Source organism: Vidua chalybeata, chromosome 2 (genome assembly GCF_026979565.1).
Source record: "Vidua chalybeata isolate OUT-0048 chromosome 2, bVidCha1 merged haplotype, whole genome shotgun sequence".
NCBI lineage: Eukaryota > Metazoa > Chordata > Aves > Passeriformes > Viduidae > Vidua > Vidua chalybeata.
In genome coordinates this window covers 71,237,707-71,249,345 of record NC_071531.1, presented here as the reverse complement: position 1 = coordinate 71,249,345, position 11,639 = coordinate 71,237,707, and the positions used below count along the sequence as shown (strand labels likewise).

General features: G+C 40.0%; 1 protein-coding gene across 1 annotated transcript; it reads left to right on the top strand.

Moving 5' to 3' along the window:
• Positions 1–1,173: 1,173 nt before the first annotated feature.
• On the top strand, positions 1,174–11,345 carry METTL16 (methyltransferase 16, N6-methyladenosine). Its single transcript, XM_053933587.1, has 9 exons — positions 1,174–1,369; positions 1,456–1,655; positions 3,930–4,070; positions 5,088–5,203; positions 5,958–6,100; positions 7,431–7,500; positions 8,339–8,428; positions 9,334–9,507; positions 9,598–11,345. Exons 1-9 carry the CDS (start codon positions 1,242–1,244, stop codon positions 10,213–10,215), a joined length of 1,680 nt encoding a protein of 559 aa, XP_053789562.1. The 5' UTR covers positions 1,174–1,241; the 3' UTR covers positions 10,216–11,345.
• The last annotated feature ends 294 nt before the right edge of the window (positions 11,346–11,639 follow it).

Genomic DNA, 11,639 nt, shown 5'->3' with positions numbered 1-11,639 from the left:
ACAAAGCTCACTGTAATACACATTTTCTTTCATAATTTATGTTCAACAAACACAACAGTATGATAATTATTATTAATAATACATGCTGTATATTGAAAGTGCTTGAAGTGGGGAAATTCTCAGAAATCTTTTCCAGGTGTGATGTCTAAGCCTTGGGTTTTTTCCCCCATCTCAAACTGTTCAATACATTATTTGAAATCCATGTGTTGCAAAGCCTGTGGCACAAGATAAGCCACAAGCAGCAGGCCCCAGGCCACTGCTTGGTTGCCCGTGGCTTCATGTAGGCATTTTACAGAAATCCATGGCTATGAGGTGTTTCAGAGAATGCTGAAGACTCCAAGGTAACAAAGGTGACTTGGGTAGGGAATGTATGTGACGATGGGAGTGGAGGCTCCTCATGCTGCTGCATGGACAGAGCAGCCACCAGAAAAACACAACTGTTTATGTAATTTCATTTCTTTGTCTTCATTACTCATTGAGTATCTAACGCTGAAGTGATGATGCCTGCATATAGAACATTTTAACTCTGTGGGGTCCAGCTCCCGTCCTGCGGCAGGGGGAGGACATGGAACAGTTGGAGCAAGTCCAGAGGAGGCCATGACGTTGATGAGAGGACTGGGGCACCTCCCGTACGAAGACAGGCTGAGGAAATCGGGTCTGTTCATCCTGGACAAGCTTCTGTGGAGACCTCCCAGCAAACTTCCAGGATCTGAAGGGGCTGCTGGGACGCTGGAGAGGGACTCGTCGTCACTGTTGTGATAGGGCAAGAAGTAAATCGAAAGAGGAAAATTTAGGGTGGATACTAGGAAGGAATTATTTATCGTGAGGGTGGTGAGGCACTGGCACAAGTTGCCAGGGCGGCTGTGGGTGCAATCCTGGCCACGTTCAAGGCCAGGCTGGATGGGGCTTTGAGCAACCCGGTCCAGTGGGAGGTATCCCTGCCCTTGGCAGCGGGGTTGGGACTAGATAACCTTTAAAGTCCCCTCTAACCCGTGACATTCCAGGATCCTATGGAACCGCGGTGGTCACTTCTCCGCCTCAGCAGTGGCACCTCCCTTCCCGCGGCGGCGGGCGCGGCTGCGATCCGGTCGGCGCCCGGCTGCCCCCCCCGCGGCCCGCCGCTCCTTGGTACGGCCCGCGGGGCCGCGGTGCGCGCCGGGAGCGGGCCCGGCCGGCGCGCGGGGGTGCGGCCGTGATCCCGCGCCGCGCTCCCGGCACATCCCGGCGCATCCCGGCCCGGCATGGCCCTCAACAAGTCCATGCACGCCCGCAACCGCTACAAGGACAAGCCCCCCGACTTTGCCTACCTGGCTGGCAAGTATCCCGAGTTCCAGCAGCACGTGCAGACCACCCTGGCGGGCAGGGTGAGGTACGACCGCGGCGGGATGGGGCGGGTGGGTGCCCCTTGCGTGTCCGCCCCCGGGCACCCGTGAAAGCTCCGCTTGTGCCTTTCAGCCTGAATTTCAAGGATCCCGAGGCCGTGAGGGCTCTGACGTGCACGCTCCTGAAGGAGGATTTCGGGCTGACGATCGACATCCCCGTGGAAAGGCTCATTCCCACCGTCCCTTTGAGGCTGAACTACATCCACTGGGTGGAGGATCTCATCGGCCACCGGGATGCTGAGAAGCAAACCCTGAGACGAGGCATTGACATAGGTACTTGGCGAAGCTAATGTTTAAATCCTTATTTACCATCATCAGCGACAGTAGCAGGTACAATTTGTTGCACAGGCACGGGAAAACGTCAGGTTTGAGGAACAAAGAAATCTGATGTGTGCTCGCTGTGGTGGGAGGCACTCTGAGCTCCACAGGTGTTTCATGTGCCTTCTGGTTGGGCAGGATTTCTCTGCACAAACACAGGAACAGTCGTGGCACGCAATTATGTGGCTTTTCAGGGCCTTGAACTCACTCGAGTGCAGCTTTGTGTGGTATACAAAAACTGTGCTTCTAGAAATGCAGGCAAAAATGTCATTCTAAAGGATCTAAAAAGTGTTTCTTCTTAATGTTCTAATTAGCGAATTGTGTTTTGCTGCTAATTAATTAATTTTGTTTTTGGATGTCTGCACCAGAGAGTTTGTGAGTTGCATAGCATTTTTTTTGGTGTTCCACTTAGTAACATTTTTTCCTGTTGTTATAGGTGTATTTGACAAGTGAGTGATCTGTCCTTTTTATATTTCAATTTTTATTTTAATTTATTTCAATGTGGTTATATATGTGAGCTGAATTGTAAAAGAGACTAAATAAGAAACCAGGGTAAATATATTTTGGTTGTATATGGTCAAATATTTCTTGTTTATTGTTGAGAACAAAATGTCTTTTAAGTTGGACCAAGCATCAGCAGATGGATGATACTGTCCACTTTCAGTCTGGATTTTTGGGTAATATCAGGATGATATCTAGATTAGGCAGCAGATAACTATAAACAGCAGAGGTGTGAGTTTATAAGATGTACACTGATAGCCATAATTTGGTTTTCATTGGAAATAAAAGAAAGGCAAGCTCCATAAGAGCTTCCACATGCAGATAATAAAATTGGCATTTGGATTCCCAATTTTTGGTTATTCTGTATGAATTATTTAAAAGGCACTAGTGATAGTACATTTGAATTTAGTTCACATCTTTTATTTTGTCAATAGAATCTTCCTTTACAGTTTCAGAGGCTTGATTAAAAAGACTGTTTTGTGCTGAAGAAAACTTAGAATGAAATTGAGAGAAGTAGGAATTTCCTTTGTAACCTGTTTTAAGAGGTTCAAAACTTCAAAGTTACTGAATTCCTCAAAGCTGAGGTTCAGTAATCTCTGTTACTGTGCCGGATTTTATGTTTCTTGGCATCTGCTAGCATGACTTTTTATAATGGCATTTTTTGTTCTCCTGAAATTTACTGACTTGTATTTTTAGCTGGAGTTGTGCTGGATACCAGGTTTGCATCATCACATGTGTGTCCACAGCAGCTTTCTTCTAGTAACTTTGAAATTTTTTAGACAGCTTCTGTGCATTTGATATTAGTTTTAATTTTTGAAAATGATTTCTATGAACTTCATCATGGTAGGTGGCTAGGTAGAAGAGACGGATCCTCTAAGTCCTCCATATACTGCAAAACCTTCAGTTTGAGTTTGCATGAGCTTTGATGTTTCAGCTTTGGAAAAGCAGGAAGTCAGCCAAGAGGGACTTGAGAGAAGTGCTAGAAGTAACCCCTTGCTGTTGTGTACTGACAGATGAAGTTACTGATGGTTCAATAAGGCAGTGTAACAGATTCTAAATATATGTCTAAACTCTAGTTTGGTGGTGGTGGGATATCTTTCCCTTTTCTTGTATCCGTTCCCTTTAATCCTAAATTTGGTTGTCATTGATAATTTGATCACCTAGGTATGCCATGATTATTTTGTGCTAGCATCTCTCTCTTTTTTACCAAGTTTTTATCTGTCTGTCTCTCTTTTTGAATATCTTAATTGACACTTGGGTTTCTTTGATAGTTTTGGACATTAGAGAAGGACAGTCTTGTGGAACACATTTTTTTTTGTGGTTGTTGTATGCATCAAAGTAAATTATTTGTGATAGATGATAGAAAAATGAAGAAGAGAAATTTATTTGTGGTAGGGTTTTTGTTTTAGTAAAGCCAGAATGTATTTGGCTTTCTTTATATAAATTAACCATTGACATATAGAAGAAAAATAGCTTAAACCAAAGCTGATAGTTTACTAGAAAATTTATTACAGATTATTAAATTCTTTTATTAAAAGTGCATATTTGACAGTGCTATTTTTCAAATTGCAAAAATTAAGTTCACTAAATAATTGAGTAGTAGATGATCAATAATCACCATTTTCTTGAAGTTAGTTCTTTTTGGTGTATTAAGTACATAGTTAACAGCCACACTGCATATAACACCAGTACTTATTTTGCCTTTTTCATGGATTTTCACTTCTGCAGGGACAGGGGCATCCTGTATATACCCATTACTTGGAGCAACTTTGAATGGCTGGTATTTCCTTGCAACAGAAGTGGATGACATGTGCTTCAATTATGCCAAGAAGAATGTGGAACAGAATAACTTGTCTGATCTGATAAAAGGTACAATGTAATAAGGTATTTAGTAGCATACGAATGTTGGGGCATATTTTTGACATGTTCAGTGGCATATCAGAATGTGTATTCCTTCCAAATACATGCTCAATTACTTTTACTGGAGCAGAATATTTACTGAAGTCAGTGTATGCTTAAGCCAAAAAGCTGCCTTGTCTAGCATGGGATGTGTGGATAGAGAAATACTCTTCCTTACAAAATCCGGAAGTTAAACTTCACCCCGGGGTGTTTTTATCTCTGTATTCCTTGTCTGTTACTGAAGTATTTCTTAGTGTTTGGGCTATTTCTGCTGGTAGGAGAGCTGGAATGCTCCCCTTGGATAATTGCATGACACTGCCTGCCACAGACATGTATCTTGTACAGGGAGTTCTTCATCCTCACTTCTTGAATGAAGTCCTGACACTGCCTGTGGTAGCAGAGGCAGCATGCCAGACTTTGTCTGGGAATGAGCTTGGAAAATTCTCTGAAAGAACTCAGTGTAGTAAAAATTAGGTCCATTTATGAGCTCTGAATAAAAACTTCTGGAAGCATCCATTTGAACAACATGTCTTAATCTGTCGTCCATGTCAGTATTGAAGATGCAGAACTTGATGTGGAGAACAATGAGAGTTTTCTGTCACTGCTGCCACTGGTTTTTAGTGGTGTGGTGGTGTTTCAATATACTGGACAAGTAGCTGGCAAAGGAACAGGCTTCATGTGAAGCTTTAGTGCCTGTAGCTGTAAGGGCTTAAAGCACATTTGTGGTTGTGTTGGAGAACTTGGTATAACTCAGGTAGTCCTTGTTGTTTTAAACAGGTTCATGTGGTTCTGCTGCTGTGTATAAACATACAGGCTGTTTGTATGTTAATCCTTGACCTGAAATCTTTATTTGCGTGGTGATATTTGTTGCATCTCTTTTGTAGAAAGCATTGTTTAGAAATTACAGGTTTTATGCAATGTATAATGTATATAGCATGTTAAATAAAATATGAAGTTCCTTACTACCAAATTCACTTTTTCTAACAGTGGTTAAGGTACCACAGAAGACTCTTCTAATGGATGCACTGAAAGAAGAATCTGAGATAATTTATGATTTCTGCATGTGCAACCCTCCCTTTTTTGCCAACCAGTTGGAGGCTAAGGTAAGGTAACAAACTGGGTGTTATACATACTTCAGTAGTCAGTGAAAAGGTAGCAACAATTTAACCTCTTGGCTTGGGCAAGGTTGAGTGAAAAATCCCAAATCATCATTAATAGCATTTAAGTCTTCTCCCTCCTCAGCCCTATATGGAGTTCTGAAAACTTAACTGTTACCCCTCCTAAAGTAGAGGATGAGCTGTAGCATTCTTTCACAAGTTCTTAGTGTCTTAGAAAATGAGTTTGGAAAGTAGACAACTAGTAAATCTGAAATCAGGTGCCTGTTGCATAACAGGCACCTCTGTAGTACAGAAGAATTAGTTCTGGAATTTTGCTTAACTATATTTTTCATTTCCTTAGTCATGTAGACAGTATCATACAGGTTGTGCAATACCCACTGAATATAGTCAGAAATGTATAATGCAGGGCAGTAGAAAAGAAGGTTTAAGATGTAAATAAGGACTATAAATTGTAATTGCATAGATGCACTTAGCATGTCTTATATGTATTGGAACCACATATTTCATATTAGCAGAATCCTGATGTGACAGGTACCTTACCTAGGTTTGAGATGGTGGGGAATTCACTCAGGCATGTTTATTTTGAATGGATCTTTGTTATCCATGGTTCTGATGGGGGTAGGATAAGTAGATATGATGGTGCTTCCTGCCCCCTAAAGATTAAGATAGGAAGCAGTGTACAAAGCAGCATAACATTTCATTAAATGCTCATGTCAAATGTTTTTGTTTTTTAATCCAGGGAGTTAATTCTCGAAATCCACGGCGTCCCCCTCCCAGCTCTGTAAATACAGGAGGAATCACAGAAATCATGGCTGAGGGAGGGGAACTAGAATTTGTCAAAAGAATTATTCATGATAGTCTCCAGCTTAAAAAGAGGTTACGGTAAGTGTTTTGTTCCAGTCAAAAAACCCCAAACTAACACCTTTTATCTTCATCTTTGGCAGAAGTCATGCAACAGTGTTATTTTTAGTACCTATGGTCCAGTGATATCTGCTCAGTTTGTTTGATGATACTTCCACATCCAATTGTTCCTGAGCAGCAATTAGAAGTTATTGCTGGAGGTATTAAAGGCAGAAGACAAAAAAAGCCTGTACAAGTGACATTTATAGCTTGCAGCAAAATTAGCACATGTACCTGATAAGAGACCAATCAGGATTCATTCTTGAGGAATTTTGGATGGAAGAGGCTTTATGATATTGCTTAGTTATCTGTTGATTACCTAAAAATTTCTATCCTTTCCTGGCTGAGTTTTGGTAACTTGCAGTTTTGCCTGCTAAAGGACACTGTTGTACTGAATGCTGTCTTGGATGAACATAAGCTGCAATAAAAACCATAGTGAGACCTTGTTTTGACCTTATTTTTAAACAGATGGCAGATCTTCAGTTTTCTGACTATATCATCAGGCTTTCACTCCCCTATTGTTGGACAAAACTGTCCCTTGATAACTGGGAAATCATAAGTTTTGTACTTCAATACGTTATATTTCTGAATAAGCTTTTTTGGATTAAGTCATCAAAAAGTGTGGAAGATGAGGTTGTAAAGCTCGAATAATAATTTAGATGACGAACAGAGCTTCATCTAAAATAATATTTGGGAGATTCTGAAGATGTGGAGATGGGTGGAATGATAAGCTTCACTAGAAGTGGGAAAATAACTTCTTTTTCCCTTTTTTCCCTGATTTTTTCCTCATGAAATATGGGTTACGTGATGGAAACCTAGATAAGTGAGCACAAGTGATAGTCAGTATGTCTGCTTTTGAGCACGATTACTTACCAATAGTTATTCTTCTTTGTTCTGATTCATTCTCCAAAGGAAGTGGAGAAGTTGAAACAAATTCTTGTAAGGTGTAACATCTTCCCCATAACTGAAGTCACTCTTTGAAACAAGATTGCTCATTGTTCATGTGTTGTTTCTAAAATTCTCCCAATGTATTTCTTAAAAGCTCAAAAAGATTTCCCTGTCCAGTCTGTCTTTGGACCTTCTGTTCTGAATTTTATTGTACTATGTCCTAGTCACTCTGTTTAAGTGTGATTTTTTTTTTTTTTTTTTTTTTTTTTTTTTTTTTTTTTTGTTTTTTTTTTTTGTTTTTTTTGTTTTGGTTTTAATCTCATATTGTTTTTTCAGCTTTCTGATCCAAGTAGTTCTTATTAATAGCTGCCATTCTCAGTTGATCTCTATTTGTAAAAAACTTTTTTTAATGTGTGCTTTGCAGATGGTACAGTTGCATGTTGGGGAAGAAATGCAGTTTAGCACCACTGAAAGAAGAACTTCGAATCCAGGGGGTGAGTATGCATAGAGTCCCTATATATCCTGCCTGTGTTCTATACAGAATATAGTATGCTTCAATGTGTGTGGGTAATTATTGTTGAATTATTTCACAGAGTTTTTGTTACCAAAAGGAACAGCAATTTCTTGTTAGGGAAACAACTGAGGTTTAACTATTGTAGATTCAAAACTGACACATAAGTAGGAAATATTATCTCCAAAGTTTTGTCTTTAGCACATGTTGGAACATGTCTTCATTCTAGAAGATTCAGGGTTTCTGCTTTAAAATAGCCTTAACAAGGCTGTAGCAAAAAAAGAAAAAAAGAACAACAACAACAAAAAAAATCTAGCTTTCTAGCAATTTGGTTGATAAAAGAAATAGTAACATTATTTAAGTGTCAGTGTTGTTTTGTTTGTGTTCAATTCTGGCAACAGGTAAAATGGAACCTTGTGCTACTATTCCCATTAAAGAGGGCTGTGCAAAGAACTTTTGGATGGCTTCTTGGAGGAAGCATACTCTTCACTAATTCCCATACAAAGAGAATAATTGTGAGATCTGTCCGTGTATATAGTGGAAGGAAAGAGAATGCATGGTGAAATAAATTTCCAGAAAGATGAATTACCAAAAGCAGATGCTGAGCTAGATACAAAATATCTGATTTTCCTTCTCTGTCATTGAATTGTTGCACCTCAGTCTCAGTAAAGGGAGAGAAATGAGAGAGGGCCCTGACACCTCTGAGCCATGTCCAAAAGAATCTCTATTTGTGTAATGAGAAAATATGCTTTGTTTGAAAATGTATGCAGTAAAACAATGTTGTTTATTAATCTGAAATAATGTATTGCTTCTTTGCATAGGTTCCTAAAGTCACTCACACTGAATTCTGCCAGGGACGCACCATGAGATGGGCACTGGCCTGGAGTTTCTATGATGATGTGCAAGTACCTGTAAGTAGCTTAATTCTGGTTTGCTTGTGATTTTCTGTGCCTCTTACTTGAGGAAGGGGCTAATGAGCTATAACTACTGTGATACAAACTGTTCTTCTTCAGACTGGAATATTGGATGTGCTGGGCTGTATGGACAGTGGAATTTCTTAGATGGCTGCCAGTCTGTTAGCAGTTGTCATGTGATTCATGAATGACCCTTGTTGAGGGTGGAAAAAGGAAGCTGTTGTAGGAACTTCCTGTGGGTTTCAGTGAAAATAAGGATCATTTGTAACATACCTCAAATAGCAGTTTAGTAGTAATAAAAATATTCTAAGTTTGGGGCTGGATTTGAATTTAAACTTCCCTCTGAGAACTCAGTTTTAATTTAACATGTGGATTCTGTTACCAAATAGGTATGACCACGTCTAACTCAGACTTGCCTACATGAATGTAAGTGGAGCTTGTTCACCTTAAATGTGAGCCAGTTGCTTTTTTGGATCTGGATGTTTGTATATTTGAATATAGGTATAGACGATAACCAATCTTAAGGAAGATGCAAGTAAACCTTCAATGCAGCTGGATCAAAACATGGATATTGGCAGTTGGCTTATATTCCCAAGAGCAGCCACACTTTTTCAGCTCATGGAGAGCTCACAGTTTAAAGGAACCAATGAAGCTTTTTGCCTAATACCTGAACATAAACTCCCTCTGTCCATCAGGCTAGCATAAAGTGCATGATCCTGTTAGCTGCTTTGAGTCTAAAACTCTGGGGGTGAAGTGGAGCATGGGCCATATGAATGACTGCTTAGTGCCTTATATTACACTCTTAATCCTCGTGTCTTATGGAATCACAGTCTTCTGAGTGCAAAAGTCACCCCACTAATACTGCAAAGCCTTGTAATTATTTTCTTTCTTTCTTTTTCTAGTCACCTCCCTCTAAAAGAAGAAAATTAGAAAAACCACGAAAACCAATTACCTTCATGGTTTTGGCTTCTACAGTCAAAGAGTTATCTGTCAAAGCTTCAGCTATGGGCTGGGATGCTGTAGAAGCTATTGCTGTGGTTAGAGCCTGGGTAGAGAAGATTCTCACTGATCTGAAGGTACAGTATGAAGTATTAGATGTTAAAACTATATCCTAATTGAAAGCATAACTGTGACAGGATGCTATGAAATTCTGTTTTCTGCAATAGGTTCAACATAAACGTGTTCCATGTGGAAAAGATGAAATTAGCCTCTTTGTGACTGCCATTGAAAACTCCTGGATTCATTTGAGGAGAAAGAAACGAGAGAGAGTAAGGCAATTACGAGAACTTCCTCGAGCTTCTGAAGATATTCTGCAAGCAAAGGAGGAAGAAAAGAACAGCCAGAAGAGTGTGAGCAACAACTCGGACTGTGAAAACCCCAAGGCTGAAGACTCTGAAATGGGGTTTATGGCACCTGATGAGGATGTCCAGATGACAGCAGGTGATGAGCAACCAGAGGAATCTGCTGCCAGAGAAGAACGCAGTGATCCTGTGAAGGAAGAGGAGATGGAAGCAAAGCAGGGAGAAACGTCACTTGGGAAAGGTTCTGGTGATGTGAAGGAGGAACCTTGCTCTTCAGAGGAATCTAGCAATCTGACAGTGGAAAAAGAGCCAGGCCCTAAAGAAACTAGTGGGGGTTTTCTTTTCAAGTGTTTAATGAATGTGAAGAAAGAAGGAAATGATGTAGTAGTAGAAATGCACTGGGTTGAAGGACAGAACAGAGACTTGATGAACCAGCTGTGCACATACTTACGGAACCAAATTCTTCGACTGGTTGCTAGTTAGCTCTTTTTCCTACTTTGGTAAAGTAGGTCTGTCCTCAAATTTTGTAAACTATTTTTAATCAATTAAAATTTTCAGATAGCAAAACCTGTCTTTTCCCCCTTAAAAAAAAGGTGTAGAATGAAGATAGATGTCTCCTTTAATATTTTAAATAGCTTTTTCAAAAATATAAGGAGGACATGAAGTGATGAGGAAGTGATAGATTTCATACTGCAGTTGTAAAACTACATGTTGAAGTGAAACATGTTTATGCTGTGAACATTTTAAATATCAGCAGTGCTTATTCTGTTCTTTTTCTGGCACAATAGAAATATATATTGTTACTAAGTAGAAATCTTTACTGAGTTATTTTCTTCAATATTTTTTCAGTACTAATAGAGGAAACGGTTAGTCTGCAGTGGCAATTGTTTCCTGCAGTGAGGAGTCTTTAGCAGAGGATTTCTGTGCGCCTCTCCTCCCTTTAATGTATCTATCTTTTGGTCAACCGAGTAGCAGCGTGGATACATTCTCCAAGTGTCAATTCATTAAAATAATTGCTTTTGGGAAAAAGTGTGTGTTGTTTTTATCTGATGCTTGGGCTTTGAAACACAGAAGAGCATACTGTTAGCCTACCGTTTATCTGGTTTTGTAAACTTGAACAATGAAAGAAGCTTTTTGAGCTGCTTGATTTAAAGACTATTAAAATACATTGACTCTTCCATTAGACCATCCTTTACACTTACTCAGATATAATTATCTGAAATGACAGCAGTATTCTTAAAGAATTTTGCTTCCATTTAATTTGAAGATTTAATGACGGGAATGAGAGCACATGCTCTTCTTCAAGGGCCAGAAGTTTCTGAGTGTATGTGTTTTGAGATGATGATCACCAGTCCTGCTTCATGTGAAGTCAGCCTCCTAAGCTGTGATCCATTTCTCTGAATAGATACGGAACATGAAGAACTTTTCTGAGTGGGGTGAATGTGTGTGTGGGTGTGTGTGTGCGCGTTACCCAAAACAAAGCAGTGGTGTCCAGAAGGAAATTACTGCGTGTGTTCATTCTCCTTTCAATGTTCACCCTTTGCTGTCTTTATTTTTGGAAAGATCAGTATGCTTTCTTCAGCTGAAATAAAAAGCAACTTAGAAAAACCTTATTTTTTGATGTAATGCTTCTTAACACTTCTGTGGGTGATGGACAAAGACATGCATTTTTCGGGTACTGCAGAATATTCATAGAACTGCTCCTCACATTCACGTTGCTGAGGAGAGGTAAAACCAGTCCTGGTCTTTTAGAATCTGAAACAGCTATTTTGGCGTCAGAGACATTAGAAACAGCAAACGAGGCTGTTTGTCCTATGGGCCCTCTCCTCCTTGTTTTGTTGAAGCAGACCCTTCAATAAATGATCTCAGCCTTTCACCGGTACAGCGCGCCTTGCCTCACGCGTACC